Genomic DNA, 26,798 nt, shown 5'->3' on the forward strand with positions numbered 1-26,798 from the left:
AGAGAAAGAGAGAAAACTTTTAAAACTCTTGACTGAAGGTCTTGCTCATCTCAAATCTCCAAAGAAAAAATTTATTTCTTCACACCAGCTATAGCAGACAGACAACATACACCATGATATATTCCTTGAATCTCCAGGATAGAATTCTGGACTAATCAATGGACTCTTACCCTTTTCCATTCCTCTGGAGATGTTGTTCGGATCATGTTCTCAGGCACTAGTTCCTTCAACATTTTGGGGATTATCGCCTGCATTTGAGAATTCTTAAAGTGAATTTTGAATATCAGACCACCTAGCTGGATTGCATCCTCTTTTGAGCACTTATGATAGCCTCTTAGATACTTGGGCAGTTCCTGAAAAATACAAATAAACATTCTACATTTTGAGGCAATGAACCCCCTGCAGTTTTGCTGAGGCATGTATGTATGTCAAGGAAAGTTTGCATTGGTTTCATGACATTATCACAAGCTCAATATATTTGTCCCTATAAAATCAAGCCATTGCTTATGATTTGATGAGAACAGTATTGAAGTGCCTTAGTTTTAAAGCAAAGGTCTAAGAGACCACAGGGGATCTTGAGAATCTATTTTATTGGCTTGGTGGTAGATATACCTGCAGTCACAGACAGATCAGGTTGGAGGATCTTCCATTCTCAATAATAAAGGGGAGTATCATAAACACTTAGTTCTTGGAGTATCATAAAACACTTAGTCGACATACCTGTGAATCTTCAACCCAATCTGGCTTACTGCCCTGGATGTTATTACTTGTTACAGAAAGGCAAGGCAAAAATCTCTGGTGAAAATGTGATTTCATACACCATCGCATTAGCAGCATGACCACCATGGAAAACCACCCTGGTTTGGAAGGAACCATGTTCACACAATTCCCTCTCAACTAGAATGGAGTTGTTCAACTTCTTGTTGAACCCTATTTTAGAAGGTTTCTTTTCAACTTCCAGTTTAACACAATGTGCCAAATTGGAGATAGGACAGATTTCTGTGCCAAAAGAATCTTGAGGCAGGCAGATATTTGACTGCCTCCTTAGCCTACCATACTTCCAGTAGGAATAAATGTTGCCTATAATTCAGTTACAGAATCAGCCCTGAAGTAAATTCCTTTAGTTCTAGGCACTGCCCTTATGGTAAGCCTTGCCCAGCAACATTTTTACTGCCAAATTTTAGAGCTCCTGGACTTAGTCACACATATATCCCATAGATGTCCTCCTAGTTCCCAGTAGTTGCCCTGGATAAGCAGTTCTTATACCAAGCAAAATGCCTCATCATCACCCTCGGTGGCATGCTACTGCCATCACCCCAGTTACCTGGTGATAATGAAAGATGCAGTCAGCCTTCAGGTCTTTCCCAGGAGTCACATTTAGCCATAATTTTCTCATGAAATATACCTGGTAATTCACAGTCACAGGAACCACTGAAAAAACACAGTTATAGAGATTTCAGGAGAGGACTATAGCCTTTTCATTTATTTATTTACTGAGTCAATGGGACTCAAAATTGATTACACAAAGTGAGTCAATACAACTAGAAGGATGTGACATTCACTAAACCAGGGGTATCAAACTCATTTTGTTATGAGGGACGAATCTGACATAAATGAGACCTTGTCAGGCCAGGCCATGTCAGGCCAGGCCTTGTGTGTACCTATTTAAGATCAGGTAGCAGAGATATAAACTTTATAAAGGACACAGACAAACATAATTAATTTTAAAAAAGCTTAAAAGATGCTTAAAACTTTAGCACTTATTGGTCTTAAAAGTGCTTTCTTTGTATTTATCCCATGGGATCCAGGGAACTGGGCAAAGGAAGCACTAGCTCGCTCACTTGCTCCTTCCTTCCTCCCCCCCCCCAAGGAGGGAGAGAAGGCTCAGCCAATAGAAGGAAGATAGGGTTGCTCAATAGCTCTGCAATTGAGAGAGTCTTGCAAAGCAAGCAGTAATGCAGAAGGAAGCAAGAGAGAGGGCGAAGGAAGCAGATGACAGCCAGTCATTTGGGAGCCTGATAGGAGCCCTCCGGGGGCCTGATTCGGCCCCTGGGCTGCATGTTTGACACCCCTGCACTAAAGCATGCAATAGGATTAGGACTGTAGGACTCCGGAGCCAAACAGAAACCTAAAAACAACAGAAGCTAAGCATAAGAATTAACACTACATGTTAAATGATATAAAATTACATAGTAGGACCCTACTTACTGCAAGCTACACAGTATACATGGTAATAAAGATCACAGCTCCCAATCATTTATCCAAATAACATTGTGAGCCATTTTGTAAAGTGCAATCCTATTACCTGTGCAGAAAAGCCCTCTTGAATTTCAGTTTTGCATAGTTTGTGGAAAGCCAGGAGACTCTATAAGCTTCCTGACCTCCTCAGGCAGGCCATTCCATAAGGTGGGACACAAAGGAGAAGGCATGTGTATGGGCAGTTGTTGATTTTGCCATCTGGAGAAGGTCCTGCTCATATGAGTGAAGCACAGCATAGGGGACAAGGCCATGGAAGGCTTTGTTTGTGACAGCCAGTAGTTTAAATTGAACCCAGTAACTGATGGACAGTCAATGGAGTGTCTGCAGAACTGGAGTAATATGCATGCTTCATCTGGCTCCAGTAATAGTCAAACTGCAGCATTCTGCATCAACTGCAATTTCCAAGTTGATTTGATACAGCACATTACAGTAGCCTGGACTTAACGCTACTGTGATGAATAATGTTACTTATCCTTCCCTATCATGCTTCCTCCCCAGCACTCCAAGAATGGTTATGTTTAGGGCTTTCATATTTATTTTTCAATCAAATGCAAATGTCTCTTATATAGTCCTTTGCAACCCCTGTAATTTCTCATTTCGAAGGTATGTAGAGGAACACAGCAGTTATATCCAATGAAAAACAGAGGAAGAGCTTGCCTGCATTCATCCTATCATTTATTGTTATTTAATGTTCCTTTTTCCACCCAAAAGAGAACCCTTTACCCTGTAGTGACAAGGCACAGAAATGTTTGTTGAATGTAGTCTGCCTCTATGTTAGGTCAGTGTCCAGCAAGTCTGTTCTGCCAGCATAGATTTCACTAACTCCAAATGGGGCTTAGGGCTGGTCAGAACAAAATTTAAGCTTCAGGCATTGCAAATTGTTCTCATAAATGATTGCGAGTTTTGAAAAATGACACCTCTAGCCCCATCAAGTGGTATGAAATCCAAATTTAGAACCTGACATTTACAAGTAAAGGAAGATTTTTCTAAATCCAATACACCAAGATTATGTGGCTTCAAAACCGAGTTTCACAAAATAAAGAAAAATTATGTAGAAATTTTATGACAATTGGCAAACATCTGCAAGGTTGCTACCAAAAGTAAACCAAAATGTTCACTTTGTTTAAATGTTCACCTTAGTAAATAGAACCTGTGTGGTATAGTGGTGGGTGACCTTGGGCCCGTAATTCTTTCTCAGCCTAACCTACCTCACAGGGTTGTTGTGAAGGTAAAATGGAGGATGGAAGATGGAAGAGCTCCTTGGAGGATAGGAGAGACAAAAGGAATGAAAGGATGCCATATTTAAAAGAGCAGGGGAGGATCACATTCCACATATCAATGTGGATTGCTTCCATAGAAATCGCACAACCACTTTAGAGGAGCAAATCAGCAGTAAAATATTAAGAAGGATCTCAGTCTCCTGTCAAGTATCCTAGGTGCAGAAACAGCACCTTGGCAGCAGGCCCTCAAACCAGAAGATATCAGAAAAGAGAACGTTTAAAAACAACACACCCAGAAAAAGGTGTTTAATCCTAAAGTCACAAGCAGTCACAGCTTTCCTCACAAGCCCCAGGTTAAGTTCCAGATCCACCCACTTCTAGCCATACCCTCTTTGCCAGGCTTGTTCTTCCTCATCCAGTCTGTCACTTGTCTCAAGGAGTCAAAAAAGTAATCAGCTTCATTCTGACTGATCACCTAGAAGACACAGGAATGGGAGGCCAAGTTAGAACACATAGAGTTGGGTCTCACCCCATGTATCCAACTGCAGGAATGTCCAAGCATAAAGATCTAACTTGACATGTCGGCAGCGTGATTCATGGTTTAGAACATAAATAACGCTGAACAGAAATTAAGCAAAAGCAGCAAATGGCAACATATGCCCTTAGTTAGTTAGCTGAAATGTGGTTTATGATCAGAGTAGGGATGAAGCCAAGGGAAGCTAGAAACCAAGTCTGTCTCATACTGTTGCACTCTAAGCCAATTACCTTGTCTGCTATCTTGACAAAGAGGCTGAATCCTTCCCAGGAATTCAGTTCCAGCTTGGAGGCAATTGTCTGACACAGTGTCCTTACTTTTGTGTGTGTCCCTAGTTCAAATACCTGGAACACAACAGTGGAAACCAAAGTGAGAAGGAAGGAAAACAGACTTTCATTGGTTTGATGAAGGGCTGCTAAGAGCTGATCACCTGCCTCCTTGGCAATGAGCAACAGCAGACAGTAGTGAAGCAAAAGTTGTAATTCCATATCAGAAGAAAGCTGATTGCCAGTTGCTGGGAAGAAGTAATAAGAGATGTCTATCAATATCATACTGTTTGTGCAATCCACTCAGGGACTATCCGTTTGGCTACTGGTACAGAGAAAGCTAGGGTGTTTTCGCACTCACGTTTTACTGGCGTCGCACTCACGTTTTACTGGCGTCGCTAAGCCAGCGCAAACGTTTTCCTGCATCTTTGCGATTTCCGTTTGCGCTGGCTTAGCGACGGAAGTAGCCGGCGCTTCTGGGTGCGCCGGCGCTTCTGGTGCGAAATCCATGCAGATTCGCCGGCGTGAGGAGGGTCGTGGCGCCAGTAAAACGTGAGTGCGAAAACGGCCCTAGTCTACATGGATTTTGGTTTAATCCAACAAGGCATGTCTTATGTTCACATAATATGAAAAGCAGCCTCTTACAATAAATTTAACACACAAGTGCAGATAAGAGAGCAATTCTCACCTGCTCTGTATCATTTGGAAAGTAAACCTTGTGCAACATCTTTGTGATGTTCTTCTGGATTGCCTCCACTTCCACACTGTGGGGGGCCCACTTCCGAGAACCACTCCTGGGAAAAAGTTCATCCACACAGACATCTCAGAAGTAGGCATAGCATAAGCTCACTTGGGGATGCATAGCCTTTTAAATCTGAATATCAGGTAACTTACTCTAAACCCTGCCTAATAAATAAATGCTATGCAGATATCACAGATATGAAACGCCTGACCAGATGAAACTGGGGCATCCTTGTGTTTTTATTCACTTAGTAACGCTCCATTGCTTTAAACAGTTTTTTCCTGGCCAACTTCCTAATTCGGGGAGTTGAACTGGAAGAAAAATGTTTCAAATAATGGAGCACAATGAGATAAGAAGGGACAGGGTTTTATAATTCTAACTTGTTCTTGCCATTTTACATTAAAAAATTATCCTTACACCCTGCTTTACAGGGTGAATAAAAATTGGATGTCCTCATCATGTCTAATCTAGCCCTAAAACACTGAGGAGCTGAGACTATGAATGTACTGTGTACCAGCTTCTTTATTGAATTAAAAAATAGACAAAAATGAAGATGCTGCCACAGGCCCTACAGCTAACCCCCATGCTGCCTGAGACTTGGGGAGCGATCAACTCTAGGGCAACTGGCTCCTCAGACTTCCAGCTAATCATCCTCCCACTCTGCCTAAGTGATGATGGGTCATCACCAAGATCCCCTGAATCCAAATTTCATCAAACACAGGATTTGAAATAGCTTCAAAATCAAACCATGACCAGCAGCTTGTTTTCTATTTATTAATGCATATGTTTATTCTTATGTGTTGAGTATATGAAAAGAATAGCACTGGAAATAGGGATTATACAAATTATACAAAGCTGCTTTAAAGAAGGATCTACTAGTTTTATGACCAGAACAGACAAGGAAAGAGTGATAAAGGCACATAAGTTTTAAAAATATGTTATTTATGCCTAGACAGGCATACTCATGCATGAAGCACATACAGAGGATATACAAATGAGCCTCTAGAGAAAGACTATGCTCAGTTCTCTAAATGGTGCTTCTGTAATAATGTGCTTGGAGGGAATAAATATATATTTAAATCTTATTTATCATCATGTGCTTGTACTTTCCCATCATTTTGTTTCTCAAGTAATTTTAGAAAAAATACTATTTGTTCCTGTGGCATTTTCTACACAGAAACTGCAGATAAACCTCAAGTTCGGAGGAATAGATTCTATTTAGTGCAAGTAGCACAGGGCTCAAAGTTCATGTTTAGTTTACTCCTCTTATGGAAGGAATTCCCAGGCTTTCAATTTTTTAAAAAATTATGATACACCTTATACATTAGAACTACCATTCCTATGAGTATGAACTACTGACACTGGAGTCTTACTAAACAGGGGCATGGGGAATCAAAACAGGACTAGAAAGCACATATAAAGTACCTCATCACCCTCTGGATTCTACGTCTGCAATCTAAAGCCAGGTTCTCCTTCAAACGAGTCTCTATGAACTTCTGAGCATGTTTCAGGAGAGATTTACTAGGAGGGAAAAGGCCTGTGCAGAGCCAGAGTAACTGCCAGCCGTTGTTCATGCTGTACCTGTAGTTTTGAAAATAATTTCAAAGCTTTACTGTATATACAGGATTTATGTAAAAGGCGATTTACCTATCTCAGAAGCACTTCAGACTTAGAACAAAGTAGGAGGCTAGTAGCACCTTTAAGACCAACAAAGTTTTATTCAGAATTTAAGCTTTCATATGCATGCATACTTCATCAGACAATGGAATGGGGTACAGTGAGCAGAGCTACATATAGTTGGTTGCAGTGGTTAAAAATGCAAAGTGTTTATTGTGTCTTGTTACCTGTTGCTGTTCTCTGTGAGCTGCTTCATGATCTGACAGTAGATCTCATCACGCAAAACTTCCTCCTGAATAGCCACTACAAATATCTGGTCAGTGAGCTCCACAGGAGATTTCTCTTGCTTCGAAGGGTAATCTCCCATGTATTTCATGATAGGTGAGCAAATAGATAAGGGAAAATTCATGGAGAAGGTGCACAATTAAAATCAATTCCAAGCTAATTTTAGAGGCTGCATATCCCTCCTTTTTTAATGATCAGCTAAGCCATCTGATAAATACTGTGAACATGATGTCCACTACTTACCAATTTATTCTACTCTCTGTTACTTTTACACACTCTCTCAGTTTTCTTCTTAGCATGATCTTCATCATAAAGAAATTATAGAAGCTGTCCCAATCACTATATTGATAGAGAAATGTCAGTATGTTTCTCCCCTGGAATTATTGAACATCACTGAATAGACTGGCAGGTTACCAGGAACTGGGTACATTAACCTGACACCAAATGGTGACACCCACCCCCTCTTCCTCCTGCCAAAATCAAAACTGGTCCTACTTTCAGCAAATTATAAAAGACAGCATAATCCCATTTCACTTTTTATGAGAAACATACAGAGTGTATTATAGTGATTAGAATGTTAGATAAGGACACGAGAGAACCAGGTTCAGATCCTCATTCTGCCCTGAAGCTCTCTGAGAGATCTTGGGCTGGCCAGTTTGTCTTAGGCTTGATATAAATATAAAATGGAGGGAAGAATGCCCTGAGCTGCTTAGAGGAAGGGTGGGATAAAATTGTGACAGATAGATATCTGGAAAAGTAACACAAAAGCCAGTTCTTGAGGAAGAATTCCTTTTAAGTGCTTAATAAATAAATCATCCTGAGTATAACTGCTGAAAGGATATCAATGAATGTCTGGCAAGCAGAATCCCAAAGATCTGGATTAATGTATACCTTCTTCAGTAAAGGCTGTTTCAGAGGCTCCCGAGAGTGAGCCCACAGGGGACTCCGTCCACGGGACTTATATAAGACAGCCCTGCTGACAGATTCCTTCTCAGGAACCCTGGACAAATACAGAAGAGCAGCATTGTCTCAAAGTACTGGCTCATCTCTGGCAGCAGAGTGCTCACACTTCTGCCATTCTAATCTAGATTTGCTTACAACAGAAGGAACCAACTAATTGGGTTTGACCTTGAATTCTGTGGTACCACTGCCCACCAAATTTTTAGGCGTGATTTACACACTACAGAGTTGCTAAATGGCAGGAATCAACACTGCTCTGATAACATCTGCAGGAAAGAATCTTGTGAGTTAACATTCCAGGTGATTCTATCCTATAGCTATTATTGAAGTAGTGTGCAATGTGCTAGAGTGGGGCTTGTCTCCTAGTGAACACATGTCCAAAAAGAAATCTAGGCTTACTGATCTACTAGCCTGCCTCACAGCTTGCCCAGTGAGCAAGCAACTATGACATAGTGGAGGATTAAGCCATGTGGAAGCCAGACTCTGATTATATACTACTTAGTGTTTAAAGCAGGTTGTATATTACATGTTAAGTCATATATGGCAGTGGGTACATTGAGAGAAGTCTAGGCAACTTCCCATTCTACTTTAGAGTAGGGCATCTGGCCCTTGTTCCTCCAAATCTGTAGTACTCTAGATTACAGCACACAGGTAAGTAAGCAGAATATGCAAAACTGCAGAGACTAAGCACAAAATGTTTAACAGTGCTACTTTTGCAGATATTTTAATTAAGCAGTTATTATATATTCAATATCTGAGAAGAGATAAGAATAAAAACATATAACTAAGGCATTTTAAGACCACCTTTTGGCAAGCAACAATTATCTGTATCGTATAGAAAACCTGTGTTGTCCAGGCAATCCCACTTTGTTTCCTGAAGATGATGTGCATCACATGGTAAAGAGGATTACTGAATAGAATAAAACTGCAGATCTTGACCAAGGCTAGCAAAAGATGAAAACAAGAACTGGCATAACCATCATAACAATTTGTGCTAGCGTATCTGTTGGCATACATTTTCTTCTTGGATACCCTGCAAAAAGTGTCTGCAAAGTCAATTTTAAGATAATGTCCTATGGCTTTAAGCAGAGAGAGCTGTTGAAACAGACTACACTAAGCATGTTAGAGCATTAGGACATTAGCTTTCTCCCCACTTTGTAAAGAGGAGCTTTACAGCTTGGGTGACTATAGAGAAACAACTAGCTAGAAGAGTGCAGCATACGTCTGATTTACCTATTCTGTATTCTAGGGCTGTGCATTTGGTTTGGCTGAACCAAACACAACCCCAAAAAACAGCTGATTTGACTGTAGTTTAGCCATATACAGCCGAATCAGATTCTCTCTGATCTGATTCAGCTGTTGAATACAGCAGCCATGAATAGCCACCGAAATTTAGTGGCTATTCGGCTACATTATACCTAATGGGCCATTGAAATCAATGACAAAATAGGGTAAAATGAATTGCAGCTGGGGGAGATGGGGTTTGAGATAGATGCTCCAATTTTGCAGGGCAGCTGCAGGAGCCTCTTCCACACAGAACCTTCAAGTTCCAAAATGATTGGACCAGGGGTTCCCATTTTATGGGACCCCAAAGTAGTTGCCCTTCCTTTCCCATTATCTCCTATCATGGGAAAAACTTGCAAACACAGGCAGCAGATTCTCCTAGAGAATCTCAGCAATGGAAAGTTAACTGTGTTGAGGATGCTTGTTTGCAAGTGCTATGTGCCCAGCAGGACAAGTGCTAATGCGGCAGTGCAAGGGCCATACACAGGATCTTAGTTCAAATCCAATAATCTCTCTGAATAATGAACCTAAGGGGGTGCTTTCTGCAAGGACAACAGCACAGAAACAGTGCATTGAATGCACTGGTGCTAAGCAGCAGACCCTGTGCCAATCTAACAGTGACCAGCCCAGTGGCACAACCCTCCCAACTACTGCCCAGTTGCTGAACCCAGTGCCCTTGTGGCCTGAGTATACTGAGAGATGAATGGACACAAATCTGAAATCAAGATTCACAAACTGAGCAACCTGTTTTACTGCAACATGATTCCAGAAACAGGCTGGAATCTCCTATGAACCCTGTCTTCCTCTTCAGCTCCAATCTGTTTCCTCCATTTTTTTTAGCCCAAATACCCCTGAAGCAGATTTTTTTTTTAATTCTTTTGGATACCCCTACTATATTCTACTGCTTGCAGACAGGGAATATCAATAGGGATGACATTCCACCTCAAGTGGAATTTCCATCACCTAGAAGACACAGTGAAAGCTGCAGCTAAGTTGTTAATTCATTTTCAATTATACTCAGAAAGTTGTGTATGACAAATTCTGAAAGAAACAGAGTACAAAGTTCTGCACGTATGTATACCTGAAGTGCTCATAAGAGAATTCCTCAAGAGTATATGGTTTCACCTTCAATTCCTCTTCCTCAGGCTCCTCAGTGCGAGAGTTTAATGATGCCAATCGCCGTTGTTCAGGTGACATCATCAGTAAACTCTGAAAATATATGGCAAATAATTCATGCTAATTGCCATGGAGGCGACATAATGTCAGAATTGGCCATTCATGTACTTATATGTAATGTAATGTAATGTAAAATTTTATTTATATCCCGCCCTCCCCCGCCGAAGCAGGCTCAGGGCGGCTTACAACATTTAAAATGAACAATACAATAATAAGATTCTACAATTATAGATTCTGCTCAGTAAAAACTACACGAAGTACCTAGCCTAACAATATTTCCCAAATGTATGCCAATATGGATGCATTTATGGGGAAATGCCATAAATGTAGGATCACTACAGAAAAAAATCAGATAGATGTTGAGCCTAATCTCACTTCTGAGGAAAGTGACACTGCCTTTCTCAGTATCATTACTATACCTCTTAAATCAGAAAGGTACATATGGTTCAAGGTCTCCCAGAGGAAATTGGACCAGAAACAATTTACTTCTTACTTCCTGATGTTATATGCCAATACCTGCACTATATCTGGTTGCCACATTCTAGACCAACAGAAGATTCTGAGCTGTCTTCAACGGCAGGGCACTGCAGTAGACTAGTCTAGACATTAGCATAGCATACTCAACAATGTCAAAGAAGAGATGGAGCAGGCTATTACTGTGCAGCCCTCCAGTTAAGGTTCTCATCTCAAGTATTACTTCTGGTGTTCCTGCCCACATATACGAGATAGGAAGCTTGTGATGGAAACGCCTTGCTGATAGCACCCCACCTGTGGAACTCCATCCCTTTTGAAGTTTGCCTGGTAACTATATTATTGGCATTTAGTCACCAGGCCAAAAGGTTTTTTGGGGTTTTTTACTCAGGATTTATCCAGCTGAGACATTTCCATAATTTCTGTGGTTCTATGACCACAAGCTACTCTTGTTTTTCAATGCTAGCCACAATGAACACATGAACAAGAGGACATATTGCAGCATGTCCTGAACCAAGCATTTTAATATTTTTTCTGGGTATCAATATATCAGTAATATCAAAAGAGTGAGGAATGGTAACCACTTTTTCAGTCAGAGGCTGCATCAATTGCTCCTTACCAGTATTTGACTAGAAGGTTTTGTAACAGAAGGGATGATGTAGATAGACTCTTCTGAGACAAGCCCAGATTTGTTGGTTCGTTCATTTTGAGCATGGACCCAGTCTTGACTTTCGTCTAGTCCTCTTTCTTGGTTTAGAATAAGCAAATCCCCCTTTTTAAAAGCCAGGATTGTTAAGTCCTCTGATGTGCAAAAAGACAAAGCATGATAGTCAGACCTTACTTTCAAAGATAAAAATCTAAGGAGGGAGACATCAAGATATCATCAGCTGACAAGAGCTGCGGGAGGGGTCATAATTAACCAACATTCCATCAATAATTTCTGCTGCTGACAAAGAAGAACATGAATTAACATAACCCAGCCCAAACCTATCATCCCCTGCTCACCACTATCCCCCCCCCCCCCCCCCAGCAATCAATCAGGATTCAAAATAAGAACTTCAAAGGGAAGGTATCACAGAGATGTGACAGGTTTTTTTATTGGCTTTGTATCACAAAGTTGTGTGATGTATGCTATTCGGGCCAGCAGCTATCAGCATGAGAATTGACAAAGTCAGACATACTGATGCAGAATACCTAACATGGTAAGCATCTGCTTATTATGGTACTTCCTTCTACTGGAATAGTGTCACACCAGACCTTTTGTTTTGCTTCCTGACACATTGGAGATTGTTCTACAAGAACAACCATCCTGCAGTTACCTTGCTGCCTGCTCTCCTGCACTGCTATAGCATATTGTGATCTCTTCTTCAATCCTTCCAGAAACATGACCACTAGTTCTGCAATGACAACACTGTTGACTGATGTCAAGACAAATTCTTCTGAACGCAGTGTGGTAAGAGTACAGCTTTGCCCAAATGTCTTTACTGCCCTGTGGATCACAAAACAATACAGCTTATAGAGACACAGGAATGTGAATCTCTGCATACAGCCCCCTCCCAAGAGCTTGCACTATATTCAGCTAAACACATGTGGCAGAGTGTCTTAACATACATTAGAAGCGAGAGGGTAGGAAGATATAGATCTGATGATATTTAATCTGGAAACAGAATTATCTTGTCCAGGAGGAGATCATATTTCATTTCCGCTTCTCCATGTTTCTTATAACAGTAATTCCCAGTCTGGAGGTGTATAATGCTAAACAGTGTTACTGAAGCATAAGCTGCAAGAGGATGGAGCTCCACACCTACTCTTTTGTGCAGAGGGTGCTCTCTAAACCTAGAAATTTAAAACTTCCTCCTTCTTACCTCTTCCTCCCTTTGCAGTTGTGGTGACAGGAAAATAGAGGAATGAAGTGTGGGCAATACTATAAACAGGAAATGGCTAGTCTGCTTCCAGGGATGCTTTATGTGGGGACTGCACTACTGTGCTGCATGTAATGTAAGCATAAAGTAGACACACAAAGATCAAAGTACAGTGCAGTATCTTGAATGGTGCATTGGATACCACAGGTATCATCCCACTCCTGCTACAGAAGATTTTCAGTCAGACCTCTACCACTACTGGTTTTACCATAAATAAGGAACATCTTTCCTAACTCTTTAAATGGATATCAACTAATTATTTATATAGTTTCCCCCTCATTGGAATTTGACATCAAGGTTTCCTGAATCAGTCCTATAATGAAAAGCACACACACATACAAAAATCCTTTGTTGAATTTTGGCAGAGATGCAGCCACTCTATATCTGGGCCAAGCAGACTTACCTGCTGGTATGAATGCCAGTAATTTCTGGGAAAGAAAGATCTAGAAGTCTCTTTTCTGAATCATCTAGAAAGCAAATACCTTTCCAGTTAATTGCCACTATGAAATGGTTCTTCGGCAGGCTGGGCCCTGCAAATAAAATTAAAAGTACTGTAAAAATGTACTGTTGACTCAAGTATTCCTCCCTCAGTTCTCTCACCCACATTCAACCTGTTGCCATTACCTGAAAATTTGGTAACTTCAAAGAACCTAGAAAAGAGTAGGGGCCACTGAAACCGGGCAAAATCCACCAGCTGTTCCTTCACACTCTGAGGTGAATGCCTGTCCTGCGTGTACAGGGCCTGCAATAAATTAGCAACATATTGGATTCCTTTTTGCACAATACTCTCAGGATACCAAGAGAAGGCCCTAGCCCTCCTAAAGTGTTTTTGAGGTCCTTCAGCTAACACTGACATTAAAACAAGCAAAGCTCAGCAATTTGCAGGGTAGCTTGAACCTCATCATTAAAAAATAAAATAAAGCTGATCCATGATCATGTTCCATAAAACACCCAGAAAATGTGATTTATAAATGTGATGACAACCCTGCTTATTTATTTTCAAAATTTATACCCTGCTCTAGCCCATAGCCATGGCAAAGCATCTCATAGCCATGCTCCCCAACTTTCCATCCATGTCCCACAAGTTTTCATTTGGGCCCTTGACCTGCTGGTAGAGATACCTCTTAGCTGGGAGTGGGAAGACATAAAGAGAAATGGGAATGAGATGAGAAGGGCGCTTTCCTTCAGCCTGCCCTCCCAGTCACCTCTCCACCTCTAAAGGCTTCCAGCAGGTTCCTGCCAAAAGACAAGCTGCTCTGTGAGGTGACTTAGCCACACATCCACTTGCTTCCCTGGGGCTGCTACCTAGTGGTATCTGCCGGCCAGTCCCCCCCACCTTTGTAGTGTCATCAGATGCCACCCCTCCATCCTGCCCCTCTACTTCTCAGCTCAGCTGAGGTGTGAATGTGTTTGAAGGGGAGGAACCACTTTGACTGCCTAGTGATCAACAGCTGGGAGGAGGACACTGTTGCTGCTGTGACAGCATCCATGTGTGGCGCTTGAGCCATTAGTCAGCAGGCCAGCAGCCAGCTCCTCTCCAGAGCTGGAGCACCAGTGCAATGCCCAGGAGGAGTGAGCACCTTTAACAAATTCTGTTGCTGCTCCTGTGCAGCAGGAGAGGAGGAGAATGCAGGAAGGCATTGGCATGGGAAAAGTGGCAATATGTGTGGATCTAGCACAGGAAGAGCGGCAGTTCAAAGCAGCTGGGTGAGTGAGTCCTTTTTTATTGTGTTTTTTGTGTTTTTATTGTGTTTTTTTAATGTTGTGACATCATGCCCCACCAGTTTTCCCAGTGACCCCCCACTGAAAATTGCCTGGCCATAGGCCAGGCATGATCCCTGCTTGTCAAAAATATATCCAAAGCAGCATACAATAGACAATTACAAAGCATAAAAGTTTTAAATAGCATTATAAAAGTTTTAAATAGCAATTTAAAAACAGTACAAAACATTACAAACTCTGATGTTATTTTTAAAGATGGGAATAGAAGCCTTCTCAATTTCTTCTGAATCTCCACATTTAAAAGAACATGTGGATTTAAGATATGTAAAAGCTGTTTGGGAAAGAGAGGCAGTGTTTAGTTTGAATGTAGAAAACTCAAATTCAGATCCCTTAGCTATTATACACCCCATTTATGTTTCCAAAATAATCAGAAAGTAGGGATGTGAGGAAATTCAATTCAGATGTAGCATGCTCCACCTGCAGATGCATCTATATCTCTTGGAACACCACCTTCTATTCCACAAGACAACATGGAAGGAACACATCATAAAGAAATCTAACAGAAGAAAAGCTAAGCTGATCTTTTATTTGATGAGAAGCTAAAGTTAAAGTCAGTCCCTTTACCTGCTGAGTGTGCTTACCTTGGCATGAGCATATGTGATGAGACTCACCCACTTCTCCTGGGGTTTGGACCTCAGTAGCTTTGCTGGGATACACTCCTGTAGTATGTTCCGAACCAAGTCATTCTGGATTGATTCTCCAAACTTGACATAGCAATACTTGGCTCCTATCTCCACCAAGTCTTCTTCCTGTAACAAAGAGGTTAGCAGATTTGCTGGGGAAAGTCTTAAACCTAATCTTTGTCATTTTTCAGTACTGCATTGCTGACAAGTTAGAGAGTAATCTTTTTTCATAAGGGTTGATGTGAGAATCTGTACATCACAGTGCATATGAATTGTACAAACAGCATTGAACAGGCCATTCAAATGGATGGTAAAGAAAAACTCACATGGCAAGAAGTGGGCTTTAGGAGGAATTATTATATATGCCATTCCTTTATCACTGGATAAAATACAAACCCACCTTCTCACAACGATATTCTCCAAACCGGATCCCACGTATGATTTGATGATAGATGAGCTCAGTACTGACTGGATCTTCTTTAGAGTTGTGCCAAGGAGAGAAGATCTCTTTCCTAAAGTAAAGACGCCAGGGAGTATAGCGCTCATGGCTGCCCTTCTCCCTTTCCAGTTGTTCACACTGGGAAATGGCATCCATGATGTGATCTCGTCCGCTGCCTAGTGACCAAACCTAACAACATGTCATGTGGTAAGTATAAATATGCTATTAATTGTTTGTTCATCAGCATGGGAAATTCCTCTAGAAGTCATTTTATTTATTGGGGAAATTAAGAAGGGGGATTAATAAATACACACCAGCAAAAGTAGCAGCAGAAAGAAAAGTATGTTGTATCAGGAAAATTTGCAACATGGTATTAAACTATCTACTTATGGAGTAGCTGGAGAACAGGAGTGGCCTTATTTTATACCTCGTAAGTTGTTTGTTTTTTGTTTCTTCAGCTCTGCCTGAGGAGCATGTGACAGAACCCCCAGTAAATTGTATATTACAGTCTTCACTAATATTTTACCATGTAATAGTATATAATGATATCAAACAGAATTTTGGAGAGCAGTTTTGATTTAAGGAAGTATGGACTTGGGAGTGTGTTTGTATATTTTTGTTGTGTGTTATTTCTAATTGTACTATTGAAAGTTCATTTCTTACTGTGTATTTTGATATTGCATGAGAGATGTCTGTTTGATATTATATACTATACATGGTAAAGTATTCATGAAGACTGTAATGTAATATTTACTGGGGGTTTCCTTTGCTTGAACTTGATTACCCCCAGGATCCCGTGTGTTTGCTTTTGAGGAGCATGTGAAGCACTGAATATTTTTGTACATTGTAATACATTTTGTCACAAGGCACCTAAGAATTCAGGATAAGCCAGGTATAAATTCTTAAATAAATAAAATAAATAAATGTATTGCCACATGTGAACTACACTGAAATGCAAGACAGAAGCCAACAGTCTATTTCAATATTTTGAAACCAGGAGAAATGGTATATTGAACATATGAACGTATGAAGCTGCCTTATTCTGAATCAGACCCTCAGTCCATCAAAGTCAGAATTGTCTACTCAGACTGGCAGAGGCTCTCCAGGGTCTCAAGCTGAGGTTTTTCATGCCTATTTGCCTGGACCCTTTTTAGTTGGAGATGCTGGGGATTGAACCTGGGACCTTCTGCTTACCAAGCAGATGCTCTACTACTGAGCCACCATCCCTCCCCAATGGAGCTTTCATTTGAGCTTTCATCATTTGAATATCTAACAATCAGAGTGAATATGCATATGTGAATCATGTTGGAAGTGAAGGTGCTGTCTCCTGTATCAGCCTCCAGATGTTGTGGCAACAGAGTAGATAAGCTAGATAGTCACACTGATCCTGCCTTCCTACACATATACTCTTTTGCCTCTATCCCTCTGAAGTGTAGATTGTTTTCTCAGGGAAACTTCCTTCCATCCACCCTTTCTCACACAATGTTTATGTCCTTTTCCCTGCACACACCAGGAGAGACAACATGCTGTCTGCTCCTGGCACCATGAGGCAGATGGCTCTCTTGCCATCTGCTTCCATCCTTAGCTAATAAATTAGTAATCTATCCTGTCTCTACTCTTCCTTATCCAAAGTGAACTCTCTAATAAAGAGAAGAGTTTTTTCCCCCTTTTAAACCTGCAACATGGCTCTGTGTAACTCTGTAAGCTAAGTAACCTGGTTAAGTGACACTCCTGCATTTGTAGCTTTATTTAAGCACTCTGCTAACTAGTGGGAACAGGCCTAACAATACCAGTTCATTCCAGCAAATCAGACACATGAATAGCATGCCATGACCATTAAATGAGCAGAAAGTGTGATGAACTGAGTCAGAAAACATATACATATCATGCAAAACATAAACATGAAGGCAATTCTGTTCTCACACAATACAGATAACTTGTCCAAGATAACTAGAAGCAAATTCCATCCAAGATAGAGAAAATATTTTTAAAAGCTCAGATTGTACTTCTGTGGCCTTGAGTTCCAGACTATTATTTCCTTGCTACAGTTGTAAGATGATAGGTAATTCAGGCTTGGACTCATGACATTACCAAATGAAGAGTAAAATACAGGAAATTGGATTCCACTGGATATGCTTAGTGTGCTATGATGGTTAAAGGAAGGGGAAAGCAGAGGATACTAACAGAGTGCTGTGGAAACAGAACTTTCCATCAAGGGATGGAAAAATATAGCCACCAGAAAAATCTAAATTTTAGGAGAGTTATGCAAACAGAGCTCTGGACATAGTTAATTACAAGTTATATCCTTCACCTTGTCATACAAAGCAATGTAGAGGGAGAACCCGAAGGTGTCCTTGAGCTTCATTTTATCAGCGATCATTTGACAGATCTCCTTTGCAGTAGAGGCTGAATCTGCAGAGACTGTGATGCTGCTTCCATTCATCAGGGTAACACTGAGGATGATGGGCATCTTACTCTTTGTTGCCTGCAAGGCGGAGTTAAACAAATTTAGAGTTGCACAGCATCTTTCTCCTTGCACCCTTTATCATGCAACCACAAAAAAGAGTGTCTGTAACTACAAGTATGATGCAGAAACCTGACCTATTCAAGAAGCTGGTGGCTATTTCAGTCTATAGCAAAATCCAAAACCAAAATCCATGTAACACCTTTTATTAAAACCAACAATGATAACACAACCCATTGTGTGAGCTTCTGAGTTTTCCAGAACATTTCAGCAGGCTGGATGTGTGTATTATGTGTACTATTTAAGGAGACAAATTTATAACAAGAAGCAGTTCAAAACATTATATATAAATGTATGCTAATGAGCAGTGCTTTTTTTGTAGAAAAAAACCAAGCAGGAGCTCACTTGCTCACTTGCATATAACGCCACACCACCTGGCCTGGGAGCATGCGGCTGCTGCATGGCAGGTCAGGCCAGCCTGTGGGCTCCTGCAGAAAAAAAAGCCCTGCTAATGAGGCAGAAGTAGAATAAAAATCTGTTTTAAAAGTAATATCCTGAAAATACATGTATGCAAAGAAGTGGACTTCAGGGAGAGCATCTTTGCAAAAATTAACAGCAAATTTGTAATAATGATATAGTTGCAAAATAGACACATAGTTAGGAAGTTTTAAATTTTAAGATGTTGATTATAAATGTACCCCAAAAGAAGTAAGGATGATTATATTTTACAGATAACTGAAGAAGACTGCAGATTTATACCCCGCCCTTCTCTCTGAATCAGAGACTCAGAGGGGCTTACAATCTTGTAGATCTTATACCCCCCACAACAGACAACCTGTGGTGGGGCTGAGAGGGTTCTCACAGTAGCTGCCCTTTCAAGGACAACTCCTGCGATACCTATGGCTAGCCCAAGGCCATTCCAGCAGCTGCAAATGGAGGAGTAGGGAATCAAACCCGGTTCTCCCAGATAAGAGTCCGCACACTTAACCACTACACCAAACTGGCTCTCCATAAACATAATGAAGGGGATGTTGGAGTTAAATACTTTCTGTTTCATACACACTATGAAATATTATTTTCTCAATATGCTATAATTATGTTGTACAATCCCCTTTTTCCTTTCTGTATTCCTTCTCTACTAATATTATTCTGGTGGGGGTTTTTTAAAGTAAAAATACATATTTTATAAAATGTTCTCCAGTACAAAGAGAGAAGAGAAAACAGAATATAGACAATAGCCACCTGAAGCTCCAGCCAACTAGGTGGCTCAGACCGTGCTCCGTTGATATATGTGCGCTTCAGCCTTTCAGCACAATATGCTGCATACAATAATGGTCCACTTCGGATGAAATTCAACAGGAACTGAAAGTAAAAAGCATGAAAGAGGCATAAAGACCTAACATAAAACACAGATGTTCGTTAGGATTTGGGGGTCTTCTATCTGTCTGTCTGTCTGTCTAAGATTTGATTGATCGCTCCATCCTGGCCAAGGCTGGGCTGTGAGTGATATACAACAGCAATAACAACATACCGTACATACGTTTAAAACAATAAAACATTCCAGATAAAATACATTATATCTTATGCACTTCCCAATAGCATCTTATCTAGAATTAATTAATATTTAGTATTGCTTCAACATCTCTCTGTGTATGAAAGTTTCTTCCAAGGTGGTAAAATGGTTCTAGAATATCCAATAAGATTTTTCTATGGCAGTGTCATCTCCAGGTAGCATATCTATAGTGAGGCTGATGGAAGGGAGGAGGAGGAAGATGGGAAAGGACAGTTAGGGGAACAGTAGGTATGGATTTTAGAACTGTATACTCTAAAGTTTTTATATACACTGTTCAGCTACCAACTAAGGGCTGATGGTCACTGTCCTGGTATTATGCAGTCTGCTTTATATGTTAGAATCTAAAGGTCAGCTGAAGATCTGAAAAAGCCTACGGAGAACAGGAGAGTTTTCAAATGCCAAAATTCACTATGGGAATCTATTTCTGAGAACATATAACACCAAGATCAAAATAAGATTTCTCATGATAATCTCAAGGATGTTAGTAGATAGGGAATGAACAAGGAGAAAAAGAAAGCGAGGCAGGGCAAAATAACTACCGGATTTTCCTTCCTCCATTCCTCATTATATGAATGCCTCAAGTTCTGCCATTTGGAGGTCAATCTAGCCAATATATGCAAACAACTTTGAAGCAGATATTCATGCAGCTGCACTGTACTGACTTTAAGCAAATCTGCCTCAGATGTTGACGGCATTGTTAATAAACAAGGGTACTACCCTTGTTTGGTATGGGAATGGTAAACAAGGGTACTACCACCATTGTACAATAAATACCTTCACAAATTTTTCTGAAGGAGGGAAAGAACCAAGACAGAGAGACAGCAGTATCCAGCCTCTTAGATAGCTGGTTTTATTGTTATTCTCAGTAAGCTGCTTGCAGATCTGGCAGTAAATTTCATCCCTGTGAAAAAATATAAGCAAGATGATCCTCATCCCAAGGACAGGCATGTAATTTTCCCTGCCACAAGTGGATATCACTGTGTGTCTGTGTGTCTTAATAACTGTTTTGTTTACAGTACTTTTTTGTTTTATATAAAATGTTGCACCTCAGCACCTCATACTGTGTATGCCACAGATCTACATGCTAGCTCTTTCCATACTTCAATTTTGGCACTCAAGGAGCATGCACAACCTGTGATCTTCTTGATATATGTGGTTGCCATTTAGTGTCAGTGGGTCAGAGCACGTATTTTTCATGTACGTGCAACTTCCAGTCAGTTATACCACTGGAAGCTTGGAAACTGACTTGACACTGCAGTTCTGCTCTCCTGGCCCCTGCACTTCTCTTCAGTTCCTTGTGAAACTGACTAGAAGCCTGGGGGGCAGCTGGGCAGCGCAGAGGCATCTGGTCAGTTTCACTGGAAACTGACTAGAAGTGCAGGGGGCAGGGGAGAGCAGAGTTGCTGCTCCTAGTTAGTTTCACTGGAAATTAACTAGAAGTGCACATGACGGTGCCAGGCTGCCTGGAAAAACAAAGCAAACACTAACCAAACAACACACCAAGATAAAAAGCATGTTCATTTTGTGTTCTGGTATGGCAGGATAAGATGAATCAGTTCAGAATGAACCATGAATTGGTCATTTTTAGAATGAATAATGATTCATGGTTCGGTTCATGCCCATACCTACTTGTGACAATTACTGTAGTTTGAGAACTGGGAAGCCATGATATAGCTATAACACTACCTAGATAAACAAATCTGGATTACCTAGAGAAATTAGTAACAAGAGTGTTTACCATTCAAAAATAGTTGCATTAAAAGAGCTTGTCAACTAGCACTCTTGCACTGACCACTATCACTCTCTAGAGGTGTTTGTGCAGATACATAGAGTGCTTGATTCAAATGGGGGCATGAAACTAAGCAAGGCATGTTACTGCAAAGGTGCTCCCTCTGCCATTAACATCCTTGTTCCTTCAAAAATATCTGCTAATGCATCTAAATACTGAACAAAATACATGAAATAAAACCTGAACCAAACTACTAGATAATTACACTATAATCTGGAAATAGTGATACCGGGTGTTGCACAATTCAATTACATGGAGAGCTAGCCCAGATATGGTTTTCATACCTGATGGCAGGACGCAGGATAGCATTGCCAATAATGAAGTGCACCTTTTCAAGGTTAGACATAGATCTCTCAGATGCAGTGCTCTCTTCTCGAAGTATTTCTTCCCCATTGGCAAAGTGGCTTGCCACCTAAATTATAGCAGAAGACCATTTTCCTCCTTTGAATGAAGGGATCCTAAAGATATTCTGCAGCAATGCTCCCTCTAAGCTGCAGTCTTGCAAGCAAAAATTCTATTTGGTGAGCTACTGAGATTAAAATTGTGAGCTATTGGGATTAAAGTTGTGAGCTCCTGCATAAATTATTGTGCTCTGGGGTCATCTTTCCTGAGTTAAGACAAAATGTGTGAGCTGGAGGCTAAAAATCTGTGAGCTAGCTCACGCTAACTCAGCTTAGAGGGAACACTGCTCTGGAGCAATACTGTCATGGCTGATTACTATCTTCTAAGGAACTAACTACTAACCACTTTCTAACACAAGTCTACTAGATGCAGTTCAATTCAAACTGTGTGTATGTATAAAGTGCTGTCAACTACCCAACTCATGGTGTCTCTATGGGGTTTTCAAGGCAAGTGAATAAACAGCGGGGGTTTGTCACTGCCTTCCTCTACAAAGTCTTCCTTGGTGGTCTCCCATCTAAGTCCCAACTCAGTTTAGCTTCCAAGATCTGATGAGACTGGGCTAGACTATATATAACATTCACATCTCTTTAGTTCCAATTAAGCAGTCTTAATTCTTTCAATATTTTGCTCTCAGTGCAAGTCCTAAATCCACTACCATGACTGCCTTCATTCATCTTGATACCATTTTATATTACTCTGACAATTCTTTCTGTTAATATTTAATCTGCAAGTGTAGTTTTTTTCTGCAGTTAAACTAATAGGCTTGTAATTGCCTGAAGTATTCTCTTTGTTAAACAGAAATCCAATGTTAATTAATACGCATTTGGTACCCCTTCCAGAGTGGATTGATTAAAACTGCTATTGGATATATGACTTTTAAATAATTTAGGCGGTGATTATCTGCTTCTTGATTTGCATACACTAAGAGCTTTAATATTTTATTTAAAGTAAACTGAAATGGCCTCCCTTTCCACACTATTCCATCATTAATCAGGCCTACTGATGAGTTACTGGTCTCAGCATGCAATAGTATGAAATTTAAAATCTGATTAACTGTCTTTTGCTCTATTTAATGGTTTTATTGTAATTTTATTGATTTTAATTATTTGAATTTGTTGTACTCCACCCTGAGCCTGTTTGCAGAGGAGGGCAGAATATAAAGCAACCTAAATAAATAAATATTTACAACCTTGCTTTAGGCTCTGTTAACCAACACCAGTCCACTTCTGCCTCCTCTTCCATTATATGAAGCCTTGTGCTAGAACTGGGTATTTAGGTCATGCTCAAATGACCTTTGCAGTCTAGTCAAATGCATGTCTGCTTGGAGGTTAAGTCCCACTATCCAGACAATTAGGTTGATGAATCATAATTAGCCTTGGTGGGCTTGCTCCCAGGGCTTTCAGACCCTCTGCACTTAGTTTTGTCTGTGATTGCATCCTCTTTTTGAAAATTTATTTTTAAAAAGCTTTCAAATACTACTTCTACTTATTTTATTTTAGGTATCAGTTTGGTTTATTTTGATGTGTTTTATGTCTGCTGTTTTAATTGTCTGTCTATTGTTGATGTTTTATTAATTTTTTAAACATTGTTATTTTTCCATTTGTTTTATAAGTGACCTTATATTTTAACACAAAGAAAGTCAGGGCAAAACTATTTTAAAGAAATGTGTAGAGCATTGCAACCTTGATCTCCTTTCCTTTCTAAAGATATTATTGCTCCTTCTCCCATATTTGTCCTTTCTAATAATAATATACTTCCTAATACTCATATTTCTGTTTGTCTTTTGTGTTCAGCAAGGAACTGAATTTCCACATTACTTTTTATCATAAATATTTTCTTTATAATTTGACTGCTAGTTTGGGCACTTGACTCTGGGCCAAACCAGATGTGATTATGGGAATTGCATGAATGAGCTCTTCAATAGTTTCCTCCCTCTTAAAAAGCAGGTATAGATCAGAACTGAGTCTTCCACACTGCGCAGTTTTTTGAACTTGAACTGAAATGGCCTTGTAGAGCTGCTGTTTTCTTTGTTGGGGCAATCATACAGACCCTGATTGGTTTAACCTACTGAGTAAAATGCCAGCTCTTTGGGACCATTTCAGGTTGGGTATGGGAAGGAGGTGCTGATTTGGATTAGGACCCCATGTGCCTGCTTTTTAAAAGGACAAAACACTTGAGAGCTCATTCACTTAACTCTCAGCATCACTTCTGGGTTCTATATCTTTATGGTACACTAAAGCCCATTCTGAATAGATACAGTTTTACATGAAATAGAATTTCTCATGATGCAGAAATTTATGTTAATTTGCAAGTAAAAACAAAAGGACAGAGGGGAAATAAGACTTTAAGGAGTTTAACAATTAGATGTGTTCATACATTTACTTTGTGGAAATCCTGTACAAAGAGTGGGGTTGCACCTTCTCCTAATTTGTGATGAAGATAGTACATACATACAGCCATATGTACAAAGCCTGAACTTTCATGACCCTTTCAACTATTTTTTTGAGATAGACTAACAGTGAGAATTGGAAATATACATATACATCTCAGGCTACATATTATATCATAGATGTGGTAGGGGACAAACTTGTGCAGGCTTTCTAGCCTATGACACACATGAAAAAAATTGAAGTCAGTCTGCAATAAGCTACAAATAAGGACATTTTGCCTGGGAAGTCACATTTATGGGAAAGCGACAGGATATTGAGGAAACCAAAACAACACAAACCTACCTTTCCAGTTATCTTGGAATTGAGTTTTAGCTTCACAGAGGAAGTTACCTTGGAGAGCTTGTTATCCTTCCTGTTGTCTCTCTAAAATCAACAAATACTCATTGTAAAGTTTGATCCCCCAAAAGACATGGAAATCACTGATTAAAGAAAGTGATCCAGAAAGTAAACACGGACCTAGACAAAGTGAACAACTGTGGGTTGAAGCCCCTTATCTGCAGTCTTGAGAACTTTTGCCTGTGAACTTTTTGATCCTACAGTACAGGAATATTGGCCTGCTCCCATGTTCATGTAAAACTGCATCAGTTGATGGTGGATACTGCTAACCAAGTTGAATCACATTCTACAGGAGTACATAGATGCAATTATATTCCTTGTTAAACTAACTAGTTTTGAGACATTTTGCAAATGTTCAGATTATACATTTTTATATAGCATGGGCAGTCACAACAGAAACATAAAATATAGTTTGTACCATGTCCTCCTGAGTGATGGCTCTCTGCTCCACCCATGTATCCTCAGAATAGCAAGAAGACATCATTGCACCATAGCAGCATAGCTGACTTTTGGGGATAATGGCACAGCCAAGAATATTGCTCAGCTTTCTGAATGTACAACAGGTTCCAGTAAATTCAGCACCATTCAAGATAGAATAAGAATATCCTAGATCATAAATGGGAAGGCCTTTGAAGGACTTGCAAACAAAAAAATCTGGTTGCTGCAAACCAGTTTTTTTTGGAGGTGATCTGAGACATAGTCTCTGCACCCATTCCAGAAAGCAAAGCAGGATGAGGGTCATGCTGAGAGATTAAAAACAACAACTCCAGACTATCTTTCTTCCAGTGCTATAAAATGTGTAGTGAGCAATGTAATTGGAATGTAGCACTTTCTTTTCACAGAGCCCTAATGAACTATGACCCAATTTTCTGGCAAAATCAAAATGCTTTACAACTAACAATGGTACATTTACTGACAGGCTAGACTGTCCCTATTAATTATATTGATTCAAGTTTGCCAGCACTAATTGCAGGAAGTTAAGCAACTCTCAGCTAAACCATGGCCTAATTATCTATTCATTTAATCTTCACTGATCAAATTCATAGCCCCTTGTCCATAATAGCTATGTAATATGGCCCCACTAAGTGCTAGATGAATCCCTTATTTTTGGAACCAACTCATAGACCTCAATACTTAGTGAATGTGTCATGCATCTTCAGGGTGATGTATTCAACAGATGTACTTTAATTCTAATAAATCATACTGTGTGCCTGTACAAAATAAAACGCAGACTTTTGGTTCTCCAATGACCACTGAGACATTTGCCCTGGCTGGTTGCCAATCCCCAGGTGGGGGCAGAGGATCCCCTGGTTTGGAGGCCCTCCCCCCCTCACTTCAGAATCATCAGAAAGTGGGGGGGGGGATGTCTGCTGGGCACTCTATTATTCCCTATGGAGACCGATTCCTATAGCGTATAATGGAGAATTGATCTGTGGGTACCTGGGGCTCTGGGGGAGGCTGTTTTTTGAGGCAGAGGAACCAAATTTTCAGCATAGCATCCAGCAGCTCTCCTCAAAACACCCCCCAAGTTTCAAAAAGACGGGACAAGGAGGTCCAATTTTATGAGCCCCAAAAGAAGGTGCCCCTATCCTTCATTATTTCCAATGCAGGTAAGGCATTTAAAAGGTGTGCGGTCCCTCATTTCTTGTCTGAAGAAGTGTGCATGAACACGAAAGCTTATGCTCTGAATAAAACTAAGTTGGTCTTAAGGGTGCAATTGACTCCTATTTTGGTCCCTTTAAATGTAAGAACATAAGAGAAGCCATGTTGGATCAGGCCAATGGCCCATCCAGTCCAACACTGTGTCACACAGTGGCTAAAAAAACCAGGTGTCATCAGGAGGTCCATCAGTGGGGCCAGGACACTAGAAGTCCTTCCAAGCACCAATGGAATGGAAAGGCAACAAAGGAATGGATCCTGCCCAACTCCCAGACTCTGAACCCTTCCATCAGCAGACCGGTGAGTTATCTGGAGGGGTCAGAAATTATCTCATAGAAGAGGTTGCTGAAGGAGGCCAGAAATGTGATGGCTAGAACTCTCTTTGGAGTTTAATTATGCTTGTCACAACCTTGTTCCTGGCTGCACCCCAAAGTCTCCTAGCTCTACTTCCAAAGTCCCCAGATCTTTCTTGAATTGGACATGGCACCCCTAGTCCTGGCCCCAGTAGGTAAGAGAAACAAAAGCAGTAGGAACCTTTGCCAAG

General features: G+C 40.4%; 1 protein-coding gene across 1 annotated transcript in view; it reads right to left on the minus strand.

Moving 5' to 3' along the window:
• Window positions 1-26,798, minus strand: part of MYO7B (myosin VIIB) — a 93,086-nt gene that overhangs the window by 7,528 nt on the left and 58,760 nt on the right. Inside the window, exons 24-43 of the mRNA XM_060242684.1 lie at window positions 24,542-24,622; window positions 21,692-21,819; window positions 20,393-20,519; window positions 19,288-19,407; window positions 17,893-18,066; window positions 15,539-15,770; window positions 15,101-15,264; window positions 13,362-13,479; window positions 13,141-13,267; window positions 12,135-12,304; window positions 11,435-11,616; window positions 10,250-10,377; window positions 7,767-7,924; window positions 6,867-7,020; window positions 6,448-6,603; window positions 4,969-5,074; window positions 4,245-4,358; window positions 3,867-3,954; window positions 1,325-1,431; window positions 171-353 (exon numbers count right to left, since the gene is read on the minus strand). Of these exons, the coding sequence (XP_060098667.1) occupies window positions 171-353; window positions 1,325-1,431; window positions 3,867-3,954; window positions 4,245-4,358; window positions 4,969-5,074; window positions 6,448-6,603; window positions 6,867-7,020; window positions 7,767-7,924; window positions 10,250-10,377; window positions 11,435-11,616; window positions 12,135-12,304; window positions 13,141-13,267; window positions 13,362-13,479; window positions 15,101-15,264; window positions 15,539-15,770; window positions 17,893-18,066; window positions 19,288-19,407; window positions 20,393-20,519; window positions 21,692-21,819; window positions 24,542-24,622 (2,817 nt within the window). The remainder of the gene's footprint in view (window positions 1-170; window positions 354-1,324; window positions 1,432-3,866; window positions 3,955-4,244; window positions 4,359-4,968; window positions 5,075-6,447; window positions 6,604-6,866; window positions 7,021-7,766; window positions 7,925-10,249; window positions 10,378-11,434; window positions 11,617-12,134; window positions 12,305-13,140; window positions 13,268-13,361; window positions 13,480-15,100; window positions 15,265-15,538; window positions 15,771-17,892; window positions 18,067-19,287; window positions 19,408-20,392; window positions 20,520-21,691; window positions 21,820-24,541; window positions 24,623-26,798) is intronic.

The sequence above is a fragment of the Heteronotia binoei genome, chromosome 6 (assembly GCF_032191835.1).
Source record: "Heteronotia binoei isolate CCM8104 ecotype False Entrance Well chromosome 6, APGP_CSIRO_Hbin_v1, whole genome shotgun sequence".
Classification (NCBI taxonomy): domain Eukaryota; kingdom Metazoa; phylum Chordata; class Lepidosauria; order Squamata; family Gekkonidae; genus Heteronotia; species Heteronotia binoei.